Source organism: Phacochoerus africanus, chromosome 10 (genome assembly GCF_016906955.1).
Source record: "Phacochoerus africanus isolate WHEZ1 chromosome 10, ROS_Pafr_v1, whole genome shotgun sequence".
Taxonomy (NCBI): domain Eukaryota; kingdom Metazoa; phylum Chordata; class Mammalia; order Artiodactyla; family Suidae; genus Phacochoerus; species Phacochoerus africanus.
Genome location: NC_062553.1, coordinates 20,250,456 through 20,265,397, shown reverse-complemented (window position 1 = coordinate 20,265,397; position 14,942 = coordinate 20,250,456). Strand labels below are relative to the sequence as shown.

Here is a 14,942-nt window from a genome sequence, read left to right as displayed (position 1 = left end):
TTTTATATTTCAAAAGACTAGGCAAGTAATACATGTTTAATGTAAAAACAGAAATAAAGGTACTCAAAAGAAGAAAAAAATACCCACAATCCAACCAGTGCTAATATTTGATCTATGTCCTTTCAGACTGTTCTTATACATACATAATATAAATTTTTCAAGCAGGATTATACATACTGTTCTATGTGCTTATTTTCTCTCAATATTACAAAATAAGTGCTTTCTATCCACATTTTTAATGCTGCAGATTATTTCACTACATGAAGGAAAACAGTTTTTTTTAACCTGTCTTTTATTGTTGAACATTTAATTATCTCCACTTTTTCCCAGCTACAATGTTACAGTAACCTTCCTTACAGCTAAGTAGTTATGTACACCTTAATTTAAATTTCTAAAACTGGACTAGCTGTCTGACCAAAGTGATAGGCATTTTATATCTAAAACTTTTGATACATATTGCCAAACTGGCCTCCAGAAAGGTTATGGTTTTGCTTTCAACAAAGACAGCAGTAAGATATTATATATTTTCTCTTATTCTCATCAAAATGGTTTATTATAATCTTATAGGCAAAAAACATCACTGTGCTTTAATTACTAATGAGGCTGAAAACTCTTCCATTTGCATTTCTTTTATTTTATAGTTCATCATCTTAGGCCATTTTAAAAAGAGCGGCTCAAGAAATAGCAAAAAAGACAAAAAAAATAAATAAAAATTTTTATATATTAAGGATTCCAACATTTGGTCTAATTATATGTTACAAATGGCTTTGCTCAATAATTTGCTCAATAATTTGTTATTTTTGATATAGAAATGATTTTATTTTTATATGCTCAACTCTACCAATACTTTCATGCTTAGAAAGTACCTTCCCACATACATAATATTCTATACATATTCACCCAAACTATGAAAGTCACTGGTGTTTTCATCAAATATTTCTGGTTCTTCCCCTTTGGGAACAGATATCGGCTTATCTTTTCTGGCCACTTTGGTGTTAGGTGTGGCCATGTGATCTGCTCCTTACTTGATGAAATAGATGTGTCACTTGATAGTTTCCAAATCGAAGCTCCAAGAACCAGAGTAGTTCCCTCTTTCCCTCTGCATGAAACCATTACTGTTCCAGATAGTGGTTTACGCCATCAGCCTGGAGTGAGGATGACAAAGAGCTGGGTCCCCATCCAATTGGGACGGACATCTCCACGAGCAAGAAATAAAGCTTTGTTGTTTTTAAGCCACTGAGATTGGGGTTTGCATTTTGCAACAGTATAATCCAGTGCATACTGACTAAAACAGGAATTTTTGTCTAGCATAGATTCATTTTGTGGTAAAATCCTTAACCCATCTGGAATACATTTTGAAACTAGACTTCTGGAGTTCAAATTATAGCCCCATCACTTACTAGCCGTGTGACACTGGGCAAGTTACTGGACTTCTCAGTGTCTATTTCATCCATGTAATATGTATACAATAATAATACCTATATCAAAGTCTATTGTGGGGATTAATGAATATACATTAAGTGCTTAAAACAGTGCCTAGCACATGGTGAATATTACTACAATGTTAGCTGCAATTACCACTGCTAATACTACTACTACTTTAATTTTATTCTTTATTCTGCAGTTCTTCATATATATATATATATTTTTGGGGGGGGAGGTGGAGGTTGCTATTTTACTTCTTTCACTGTTTAAAGTTTTATTGAAGTATAGTTGATTTACAATGTTTTGATAATTTCTGCTGTACAACCAAGTGATTCAGTTATATATGTATGTATATCCATTCTTTTTCAGATTTTTTTCCCCATATCGGTTATTCACAGAATATTAGGTAGAGTTTCCTATGCTATACAGCAGGTCCCTGTTGGCCAATAATTCCATATCCCCCCAAATATATTTAATCTGGGGTTTGTTTCTACTTCTATGACTTAAGACTATTATGTTTCTTAAACCTGGAATTTTGTTTATCCTCACTTCTGGAACATTCTCAGTCATTATCTTTTTGACTGAAGTCTCGCTCACATTCTCCATTCACTTCCACCTGACTCCTACGAGATCTAAGATTGACTGACACCTTTTCAAACTGCCATATCTCTTAATTACTTTTACCCCTCTGTGCTCCATTCTGGATGACTTCCAAAAAAAATTTTTTTTAAATCAGTTCACTAATTCTTTCCTTTTGTTTCTACTATGTACCAGGCACTGTTCTAGCTGCTTGGTGGGGATACAACAAAGGAAGTAGAAAGACAAACAGAAAACCTCCCCGGCAGAACTTAATTATGGCAGGGGGTAATAAATAGAAACCATTATAAATGATTACATTAGATAATGTGTTAGGTGGTAAATGCTATGGGAACAAAGTTAAGGGGAAATGGGGAAGGATGATTGCCATTTTAAAGAGAACAGTCAGGGTGGGCTTCATTGAGAAGGTAACATCTGGTCAAAGACTTGAAAGAACTTGTGGAAGTTAACATACAGATATCTGGGGGAAGAGCATTCCAGGCAGAAAAGCCAACAATGGCAAAAGTACTAAAGAAGGAGTATGCCTGATGCGCTGGAGGACAGCATGGTTACAGGTGTCACTGGAACAGATGAGTGGAAAGGGATGTGAGAGAGGTAAAAAGCGGCCCAATTATGCAAGGCATGGTGGGCCACTGTCAGGCTACTGGCTTTTATTGGGAGTGAAATGGAGATCCACCGCAGGGTTTTCAGCAGAGGAGTGAGATGATCTAACTTATAAGGATCACTCTAGCCACTGTAAAGAGAACTGGCCACGAGGGCAAGAAGAGAAACAGGGATGCTGTGTAGAATGGGATGCTACAGAAGACTATTCTATACAGCCCTGTAGAAGATAGTGGCTAGGACTAAGATGGCAGCAGTATGTAGTGGCCACGGGGGTATGCCACCGAGATCCCTCTTTAGGAATAAAGGACTTATGTTGGCTCTTTATTTTCCATTATATATGCCAAACAACTATTTCTCATATTTAAAACAGCTAATTATTTTAATATTTTATTTGGTAAACAGGTATTTAACTGAATTATTTTTTAGCTCTAATGATTTTCAGTTAGTTCCTTTGAATTTCTATATACCTATATTTGATAATAATTTTGTTTCTTTTCTAGCATCTACAAGGTTATTTTTCTTATCTTATTCATTGGCTAGAAATTCCAAAATGACTCATGTTCTTTCCTTACTTTAGTGGGCACATCTCTAGTATTTTAACACTAAATAACATTAGCTTACATTAAGATGGCAAACGTTGGTTTCACATAAATACTATGCCAAGAAAATACATCTCTATTCTAGCGTATATAGAGTTAGCACAAACAAAGGACATTAGGCTGCATAAAAACGTGAATATACCTAACACTACTGAATAGTACGCTTAGAAATGGTGAAAATACTAAATTTTTGCTGCGTTTTTATCACAATTTTTTAAAAGTTATTAAATATAGTCACAAATATGTTTTGGGCATCTATTGACATAATTGCATAGTTTTTAAACCAAGATACAATTGGATAGGGGCAAACAACTAGAGAAGAAAGAACAGACAAAGCCCAAAATTAGTAGAAAGAAAGAAATCATATAGATCAGAGCAGAAATTAATAACATAGAGACAAAGAAAACAACAGAGAAGATCAATGAAACCAAAAGTTGGTTCTCTGAAAAGATCAACAAAATTGATAAACCCTTAGCCAGACTCATCAAGAAAAAAAGGGAGAGGGCTCAAATCAATAAAATCAGAAATGAAAACAGAGAAATTACAATGGACTCCACAGAAATACAAAGGATCATAAGAGGCTACTATAGGCAACTATATGCCATAAAATGGACAACCCAGAAGAAATGGACAGATTCTTACAAAGATACAACCTACCAAGACTGAATCAGGAAGAAATTGAACATATGAATAGACCAATCACAAGTAGTGAAATTGAAAATGTGATTTAAAAACTTCCAAAAAACGGGAGTTCTCGTTGTGGCACAGTGGAAACAAATCCGACTAGGAACCATAAAGTTGTGGGTTCAATCCCTGGCCTTGCTCAGTGGGTTAAGGATCCAGCATTGCCATGAGCTGTGGTATAAGTTGTAGATGTGGCTCAGATCCTATGTTGCTGTGGCTGTGGTGTAGGTCAGCAGCTGTAGCTCCAATTGGATCCCTAGCCTGGGAGCCTCCATATGTTGTGGGTGTGGCCCTAAAAGCGGAAAAAAAAAACCCAAAAAACCAACAACAACAAAAACCCCAACCCCCCCCCCAAAAAAAATAAAAAAAAACCCTGTCAAAATTACTATACTACTCAAGGGAATCTACAGATTCAATGATGCAATCCCTGTCAAATTACCAAAGACATTCTTCACAGAAATAGAACAGAGTATTTAAAAATTTGTATGGAAACACAAAGACCCCAAATAACCAAAGCAATACTGAAAAAGAAAAATGGAAATGGAGGAATCAGGCTCCCTGATTTCAGACTATACTACAAAGCTACAGTTATCAAAACAAGATCATACTGGCACAAAAACAGAAAGAAACTGATGGAACAGGATAGAAAGCCCAGAAATAAACCTAAGCACCTATGGTCAACTAATCTATGACAAAGGAAGCAAGAACATACAGTGGAAGAAAGACAGTCTCTTCAATAAGTGGTGCTGGGAAAGCTGGACAGCTACATGTAAAAGAATGAAATTAGAATACTCTCTAACAACATATACAAAAATGAACTCAAAATGGATTAAAGACCAAAATATAAGGCCAGATAATATAAAACTCCTAGAGGAAAACATAGGCAGAATGTTCTTTGACATAAATCATGGCAACATCTTGTTTGATCCACCTCCTAAAATAAGGTTAATAAAAATAAAAATAACCTCTCCTCACAACTGAATCACCATATGCACATGGTTTGTGTTTATTTTTGCTTTCTCCATTCTCCTCTTAAGTCCTTGCCTTTATGAATCAGTTATTTCCTCAGAGAAAGACAAGTACCATGTGATTTCATTTATATGAGGAATCTTAAAAAAAAAAAAAAACACCCACAAATGAACAAACAAAATAAAACAGAAATAGACTCATGGATACAGAGAACAATTGATGGTAGCCAGAGGGGAGGGAGATGGGAGGGGGGGTTGGAAAAAATAGGTGAAGAGGATTAAGAGGTACAAACTTTCAGTTATAAAATAAATAAATCATGGGCATGTAATACATAGCACAAGGAATATAGTCAATAATATTGGTGTAACTTTGTATGGTGACAGACGGTTACTAGACTTATTGTGGTGATCACTTTGTAACGTATATAAATGTCGAAACACTATGTTGTACACCTAAACTAATATAATACTATAGGTCAACCATCCTTCAATAAAAAATTTAAAACTTTAAAAAATTCAGGAAAAAGAACCAGACATTTCTTTTACCATTTCTCTTCTGAAGCCACAACAAAGCTGGACTACTCCCAGAATTTATTTCCCCTTTCATTGTATTTGCATGGAACATTGCATAAACCTCTATTAGAGCATTTATCAAATTATAACTATGTACTTTCCTTTCTCTCATTTTCACTAAAATGTGAGCCTAATAAACATCGTTTTATGCAGCACCTAACACAATTCCTGTATCAGAACAAACACTCAATAATTTGACATGAATACATGAATAAAGCATCTCTGATTGCACCTGGGCCTTTCTTAAACTTCATTCAATGGCATTAAAATATCTGTAACTACGGCATACTCTAATATATCAATATTGCTGCTAAGCATATGCTAGATAAGCCAAGCATATGATAGAAGATTTGTCACACAACGGGAAGAGTAAATTCCCATGTCTTCTCTTTACTATATAAAAATTCTTCCCTATAAATACTTTATGTACTTTGGATAGTAAGTTAACTTTTACAAGTTGTCATGATGCTATTAAGTACTAGAACTTGAAAATGATAGTATCAAACTACTCAGTTTACCTCCATGGAATAAGGGTAGTCTTCTGTTTGAGCATATTTTAAAATTCTCATATAATTTGAAAAGTGAACATGGCTTAGATTTCAGGAGGATTCAGTTAACAACAGAGATATCTTCTAAAGTATCCTGAGTTTGAGAACTTAAAACAAGAACATTATATATTTTAATTTTTCAACTTACCTGATGTAAGCATTTTTAAGATTTCATGAAAATAAACACCAAAGTTTGGAATACTAATAAGGTCACTTACTACTCAAAATAGTATTTCTATAATATTCCGCATTGTTGCCTATAAGATTTAGGTAATTAAGATGAGTCACTCAGAAGAATGCCTGAGTATCCTTGTAACGCAGGCCCAGATTTTCCTCTAGGAGGGATTAATGAAGCTTTTCTCATCTATATATGGACATAGCCTACCATCTAATTTTGTAGTCTAGTCACAAAAACTCAATAAATGGGTTATGACTCAGAGCATGGCCAGAAACAAAAAAGTTCACTCCATTATCACCAGCAATTTTCCCACACAGCATTTACGTTGCTAGGCAGCTCTGCCAAAGGAGAGCCTATAATTAGTGACGGGAAAAGGTTTTCTTCTTTCTTATCTCATATATACATACACGAGTACGTGCGCACACACAGAGATAAAAATTATTTCCCAGAGAAAAATCAGAACTCTGATAATACTGTTTTCAGTTTGTACAATTACATATATTTTTATTATGATGATGAACTTCTCTCTGATAAGTCAGGTTAATTGTAAAATTAATTATTAAAAGGTATGATCATGGAAAGTATTTTCTTAGTAACAATCTACATGAGGAAGATTTAGTTCTGCATAATTCCTAAAGACAGAACTCAGGTGTTATAATTACCTTTTTATTTATATTATAAGGATAAAGATCCACATTAAAGCTTTATAAAGTACTAAGAGTGGCGGAGGCCATCATATCTATGACTGCAAAAATTATGCGAAATCTAAAAATAATACAAATTAGACTAAAATATTGATAAAAATGGAAAATAAAGGTTAAAGCACACTTCTATAGTACTTATTTATCTATGATATTAATTTCACATCCAATGCCTCATACAAACTTTAAAACAATTTCAAAACATCTTTTGCCACTTTAGCTACAATGTAAGCCCATCAAAAATGGTATCATTTACATATAAAGATCAATAAATATATACTGATGACCATTCTGCTTTTTCTCAGAGAATGCACCCATTGTTTACAAATAGTTCCATTTGTCAGGCTCAGTCACTTATAAGTTTTCCAAGTTTATGTAATGCCCAAAGATGAATATATCCTCAAGAGTTAATTCTGGCACTATTTGGAGAAATTGTTACTAGTCTCGTTTAAAATGATATTTTTACTTACCCTGTTCATCAGAAGAGGCAGATTTATTACCTGGCAAATCCCTTTTACCATTACCAAAAAGCCTTCATAGATGTAACTTAAAAATGACAACACTCTTCTCTCCAGTCACCAAAGGGTATGAAACTGTCAAATTTACACTTTCTCTATCCACACAGGAAGGTAGAATAGTCAACACACTATAAATCACATGATTATTGGCCTTTGGCTGATATTATAATTTATATACTCATGTTTAGTGTCATAACACTTTTATGTTTGGATCAAAATAGTTATCATAGGAAGGACCAAAAAACTTTAACAAGTTACTTAAATTTTTGCCAAGTTGTAGATATTTGATTTGGTTTTGTTTGTTTCATAAATTTAATATTGTGCAACATTAACAAATCTGTTTCCCTTAGGAAACAGTTCATAAAAAGGATCCATCACACCCAGAAATAAACTCTTAACTAAAGGAAATCCAGAGCCCTGTACAAGGACAGTAACTGTAGTCAGCCAATAATTATTAATATTAAGCTTTGAGATAAGAAAAGAAAGCTCCCTTCTCAATAATGAAAAAAAACTCTATCAATAAAAAAGCATCTGATGTTAAGCTAAATTTTTATGCAGTATCTGTAGCATGCTATGCACTAGAATTAACAATGAGGACCAAAACACTTAGGGAATTTATATGAGAGACAATTATAAAATAATCAAATAAGCTCCAATAAATATTATATATAAAAAGAACAAAAAATACTACATATTATTTTAGAGAGCCATGATCTTGCTGTTGTGTGTTTAATGTTGGGAAGTAGAGAGTAGGTCAGGGAAGGCATATGTGAGTAAGTGATATTTTAGCTGAGAGCTGAAGGAAAAATAGGAATTTACTAGAGAAAGTCGGAGGGGGGGGGAGGGTGGCTAAGAGTCTTTTACATTAAAAGAATTGCAAGTCTGATGGCCCTGAGGTAAAAGAAGTATAGTGAACTTGAGGAGTAAAAGCTCAGAGGGGTTGGAATACACAGTGCCAGATTGTCAAGGCAAAGGGGAACAATGAGACTGGTTCACCAAACAATGAGAGGTGAATAAAAAGACATTCAAATAGGAAAGAATGAAATAAAATTATCTTTATTTGCAGATGATATGATCTTATATACAGGAAATTCCAAAGACTACCAAAAATATACTAGAACTGATCAATAAATTCAGTAAATTTGTAGGATACAAAATCAACATATGGAACACAGTTGTGTGTCTATACACTAAAAACTAAAGCGAACAATTCCATTCACAACGGCATCAAAAACAATAAAATACTAAGGAATACATTTAATCAAGGAGGTGAAAGATCTGTACACTGAAAACTACAAGAAGTTGATGAAAGAAATTGAAGACACAGATGAACAGAACAATATCCTGAGTTAATGGATCAGAAAAATTATCATTGTTAAAATACCTACTTTGATTTCTTCAATGATCCATTGATTGTTCAGTAGCATATTGTTTAGCTTTCAGGACTGCTATTTTTTTTCCTTGTAGTTGATTTCTAGTTTCATAGCATTGTGATTGGAGAAAATGCATGGGCATGGGATAATTTCAACTTTTTAAAATTTACCAAGGCTTGATCTGTGGCCCAAGATGTGCTCTATCCTGGAGAATGTTCCATGTGCACTTGAGAAGAACGTATATTCTGCAGTTTGGGGATGGAAAGTTCTATAAGTTAAGTCTATCTGGTCTAGTGTGTCATTTAAGGTCTGTGTTTCCTTGTTGATTCTCTGTGTGGATGATCTGTCCCTCAATGTAAGTGACTTGTTAAAGTCCCCCACTATTATCATGTTGCTATCGATTACTCCTTTTATGGCTGTCAGCAGTTGCCAACAAAATTGATAAACCTTTAGCCAAACTCATCAAGAAAAAAAGGGAGAGGGCTCAAATCAATAAAATCAGAAATGAAAACAGAGAAATTACAACTGACTCCACAGAAATACAAAGGATCATAAGAGGCTACTATAGGCAACTATATGCCATAAAATGGACAACCCAGAAGAAATGGACAGATTCTTATAAAGATACAACCTACCAAGACTGAACCAGGAAGAAACTGAACATGTGAACAGACCAATCACAAGTAGTGAAATTGTGAATGTGATTTAAAAAACTACAAAAAACACAAGTCCAGGACCTGAAGGCTACACAGGCAAGTTCTAGCATACATTCAGAGAAGAGTTAACACCTATTCTTCTGAAACTCTTCCAAAAAAGTACCTAAGGAAGGAATACTCCCAAGCTCATTCTATGAGGCCACCATCACCCTGATCCCCAAAACAGACAAGGATACCACAAAAAAAGAAAATTACAGACAACATCACTGATGAACATAGATGCAAAAATCCTCAATAAAACACTGGCAAACCAAATCTGAATATATATTAAAAAGATCATACACCATGAGCAAGTGGGATTTATCCCAGGGATGCAAGGATTCTTTAATATCTGCAAATCAATAAATGTGATATACCACATCAACAAAATGAAAAATAAAAACCATATGATCATCTTAACAGATGCAGAAAAGGCTTTTGACAAAATTCAACACATGTTTCTGATTAAAAAACTCTCCAGAAAGTGGGCATGGAGGGAACCCAGCTCAACGTAATAAAAATCATATATAAAAAACCCACAGCTAACATCATTCTCAATGGTGAAAAATAGAAAATACTTCCACTAAGATCAGGAACAAGACAAGGATGTCCACTTTCACCATTATTATGCAACATAGTTTTGGGAGTCCTAGCAATGGCAATCAGAGAAGAAAAAGAAATAAAAGGAATTCAAACTGAAAAAGAAGAAGTAAAACCGTCACTGTTTGCAGATGTCATGATAGTATACCCAGAAAAGCCTAAAGATAGCACCAGAAAACTGTTAGGACTCATCAATGAATTTGGCAAAGTTGCAGGACACAAAATTAATACACAGGAGTCAACTGCATTTCTACCTACCAACAATGAGACAGAAAGAGAAATCGGAGAAACTCTCCCATGTAACATCATCACATCAAAAAGAATAAAATACCTAGGAATTAATCTACCTAAAGAGACAAAAGACCTATACTCTGAAAACTATAAGACACTGATGAAAGAAATCAAAAACAACACAAACAGATGGAAAGATATACCATGCTCTTGGATTGGAACAATCAATACTGTCACAATGACTATACTACTCAAGGGCATCTACAGATTCAATTGGAAAAGAAGAAGTAAAACTGTCACTGTTTGCAGATGTCATATCAAATTACCAAGGGACATTCTTTACAGAATTAGAACAGAATATTTAAAAGTTTGTATGGAAACACAAAGACCCCAAATAACCAAAGCATATTGAAATGGAAAAATGGAAATAGAGGAATCAGGCTCCCTGACTTCAGACAATATCACAAAGCTACAGTTATCAAAACAAGATCATACTGGCACAAAAACAGAAATGTGGATCAATGGAACAGGGTAGAAAGCCCAGAAATAAACCTAAGCACCTATGGTCAATTAATCTATGACAAAGGAGGCAAGAACATACAGTGGAAGAAAGGTAGTCTCTTCAATAAATGGTGCTGGGAAAACTGGAACATGTAAAAGAATGAAATCAGAACACTAACACCATATATAAAAATAAATTCAAAATGGATTAAAGACCAAAATGTAAGGCCAGATACTATAAAACTCCTAGGGGAAAACATAGGCAGAACATTCTTTGACAATTCCAAAAGTGGTAATTTCCATTTCTTAAGTACAAAAACAAAAATTACTGTATAAATAAAGCATTAACTTTACTGTACATTCAAGTTTTTACTGAGTACTAAGAATTAGGTAGGCACCAGGCTTCATATTACTACATAAGTAAATAAACTTAGATTTTTGTATTTTCCAACTTATTTAACTAATAACTATATGTTATAGAATGGAATTTTTTAAAATAAAAAAAATTAATGGCCTATATGAAATCAATGAAATTTCCCTTAAAATTGTTTCCAGGAGTATTTCACATCTTAATTTTGTAAATAAGCTTTATAAAGTCTTTGGACTTCAGTTCTTGGACTATATGATTAATTAAACCTTCATGAGAGATTCTTATTTAATGCTTTTTTTTTTTCTTGAACAGATGCATATATATCACCACTCTTACCACTCTGAAACCTGCTAATCCAAACAGTTAGAACTGAGTAAATCAATCAGAAACTACCATGTGGAATCTAGATGATTTTTCCATGACATATATTGACATTCACTCAAAAGCAAATTATTAATCTTCTATCTACCTACATCTATCTATCTTATAAAAGAATATAATTTCAGCAGTTATACATAAATTATGTGTTCCCTATTTATAATAAGATTTTTCTATTTTAGTGGACATGAAAAAGACCTAGGTAAATCCAAACACCCACAGTATCAGCTTATGAAATGATCAAAGAGTAATCATAAGGCTTCAAACTGATTTTAAACCATTTAATTATTTATTCAAACCTTTAACAGAAAAGTATCATGTAAAATGCTTTCTCTAAACATCTTTAGGATGATTAAATATGAACTAGACATTTAATTTCAGAATCTGTGCCTATACCTCTCCTGGTTGGAGTAGATATGTAGCTCTTACTCTCCCACCTAGTCCCATGTAAAAACAAAAGTTAACCTTACTCCAAACTTAGAACATTTAGTTTGACAAAAAATAAACATAGCTTGGATTTCAGGAGGATTCAGTTAATAACAGAGGCATCTCCTAAAGTATCCCAAAGTAGAGAATTTAAAATTTAAGAACATTATATATTTTCATTTCTCAACTTACCTGATATAAATAATCTTCAAATACAAAATAATAATCATCATTGCTTGCTGTCAACTTCACATCCTATAATTAAAAGTAGAGAGCACTGAAAAGAACCTAAATGAATGTGTCTATAGTACTAAGACATAAATCCAACATCTGGAAATAATACCACAATGACTTCATTGTTTTATGTAGGATTATAAACTTCTCAATTAGATTTTATTGCTGGACCTACCACAAGTACACTTATAAATTTGCTTAACTAATATATGTGACACACTATTTGACCTCAAATTTTTCACACTTTTTTGAGTCCCATTAGTAATTCCTTATTATTTATTCATGTTTATCTCCTTTATATCTACTATTAAGGTATCTTAAAATTAGAAAAGCAGATGCAATCATAATGTCCAAAAGGAGCTATAACAGTCTGGCCTAGAATCACAGCTCTAATGTCATCCTCTCCTGTTCAAGCCCACATTCTCATCATTCACTCAAAATACCAAAATCTTTCATATTTTTATGATTACTCACTTGCAAGTCATTGCTTGTTAGCAAATAAACAAACAAGACACTGTTTATCTTCAACCTACCAGCAAGGCAACATACATAGTAGAAATATTGGAACAATTACACAAAAATATTGCAGAAATACATGATAATATTGCTCAACCTACAAGATTGAATTGAGCTATTGATCAAAGAGCACTCAGGGGAGGATGAATGAGCTAAGGATGGCTCTGGAGGGAGTGAATGTGTGCTAAGGCTTGAGCAACCGAAAGACACAGGTTAAGAGAAAAGAAGGGAGCAGGTCTATGCCACAGAGACGGAGGTGGAGATCATGCATTCTCAGCAGGGTGAGACTTCACTCCTGGGGATCAAAAAATTTTTCATCATACAATGGTATGTGGACCTCTAAAGCTGATCCATACACAATGAAATCTTATTCTTTGGTATTTAATTTTTATATTAGAGAAAATTTTCTCTCTAGGGGCATAATAATGAAGAAAAGGTTGAGAAAAACGGATATAAACCGTTAGATCACAGGAAGTGGTGGAAAACTGTAGATGGTATGGATTCAAGGCAGGTTTGTGGAAAAAAACACGGTCCAGAGATTTTTTGATATTTAGCTTAGGGAAGGCTTGATAGTGTTCTGTATTTAAACGTTGCCCTGTTTCATTCATTTCTTTAACCACTAAAATAATTCTACTTTATTTTCAGTTAAATTAAAAATGTGTCTTTGCCAAAGGCAGTTGTAATGAAACTCCAAATAATTTTTTAAAATGCTCATTCCCTCAAGGGCTGATTTTAATAACATTTGGAGCTGGTCCAACAAGATCAGCAGAGCTCAACTAACACAAGTCAGGAACAACCAGAGACAGATATCTTCCTAAAAACACTCATGTTGTGTGGACAGTCAGGATTGATTCTACCAAAACTTACAAGCAATTCTTCAGACACAAACCATTTACCTCTTTCTTTACTGATTCTAACTGAAATTCATGTTGACAGCAAAAGAAAACTCACTCTAGCACCTGGCAATTCTGAACTACTTCTCTTATGAGTCTTCTCTCATTTGAACAGAAAAGAAGTTGAAAGTCTTAAAACTCCAGAGATCTCTTAGGCTGTGGCTAAAATAATCCCCTGAGCATGATCATTTGACATCAAAGCTAATAGCAGTATCCTTGATCCAAATCTATGTAAAACTTCTGTGAGAATCAAGACTTTTCATCAAAAGACTGTATCCTCTTAACTCTCCTCACCCTTCCTCCCTGTAGAGCACAGCTGTTAAAGTTACAGGTTGTGAAGTTGGATTACTTAGGTTCCAGTCCTGGCTTTGCTACTTAATACGTGAATTTAAACAAATTTCTTTAATCTTTTCTTTACCTTAGTTCCCTTGTTTATAAAATGTAAAGTAATAGTAGTTCCTGTTTTGCTATAACACTTGGATCAACACATGGCTGGCAAGTAAGGGAGTGATGGCTGTATAACATGAAAACCATGCTGGTTCATAGGCCAGTTTTCATTAAAAAAAAAAAAAAAAAACCAAGAAAAACAAAAAACCAGAAGTGCAGAAGTAGAACTATAAAATTTAGCAGGAAAGGACAGAGCCTTCAGCTAGCCTGCTACACAGGGCATGAGCCCTGCTGGCTGTAGAAAACAGCAAATGAGTGACTGTACTGGAGCCCCTTCTCCAGAGAGGCACACCTCCAGCCTCCTACATATATATCCGAGCTGCTGCACTTCCTCTTGTGCCCACCCGAGCAGTAGCCCCAGTGGCCCAGCGTACCACTTCCATCTGTATTATTTTAGCATCTGCACTTTATGACTTCTGTACATTTTTAATAGTTCCTGTGGGAGCAGTCTGCCTGAGCGGTCCAATTCACCTCCCAAGCTACCAATTGTTATTTCTGTTAGCACTTTGTTACAAAAGCTACCCTAACCCTGTTTTTCCCATAAACTCTATTATTTTTCATCTGTGATTTTGCAGAACGCAAGTTTCCTTCCACGGAAAATTCCATTTATCATTTATAGTCCAAATGCTGGTTATCTACCACCCTAAGGTAGGGGTCAGGATCAAATGACAATCTATGCAACACATACAGCACATAGTAAGCAGTCATTAAATGCTAGTGGTTGTTGTTATTATTAACCTTGGTCATGTTCTACCCAGACAAACCTTTAGATGCTTCTCTCCTCTATTTCTGAGGCCTGGAATAACACGCCCTTCTCTTCTGGCATGCAAGTTCGAAATCTAAAATCCAAGTCTTGGAGTTCCCATCGTGGCACAGTGGAAACG

At 34.4% G+C, this 14,942-nt stretch overlaps 1 protein-coding gene across 4 annotated transcripts in view; it reads right to left on the bottom strand.

The window, feature by feature from the left end:
* Positions 1–14,942, bottom strand: part of TBC1D19 (TBC1 domain family member 19) — a 120,776-nt gene that overhangs the window by 36,912 nt on the left and 68,922 nt on the right. For all 4 annotated transcript variants that reach the window (XM_047798790.1, XM_047798791.1, XM_047798792.1 and 1 more), the window contains one exon: positions 12,161–12,223. In XM_047798790.1, coding sequence (XP_047654746.1) covers positions 12,161–12,223 — 63 coding nt within the window. The remainder of the gene's footprint in view (positions 1–12,160; positions 12,224–14,942) is intronic.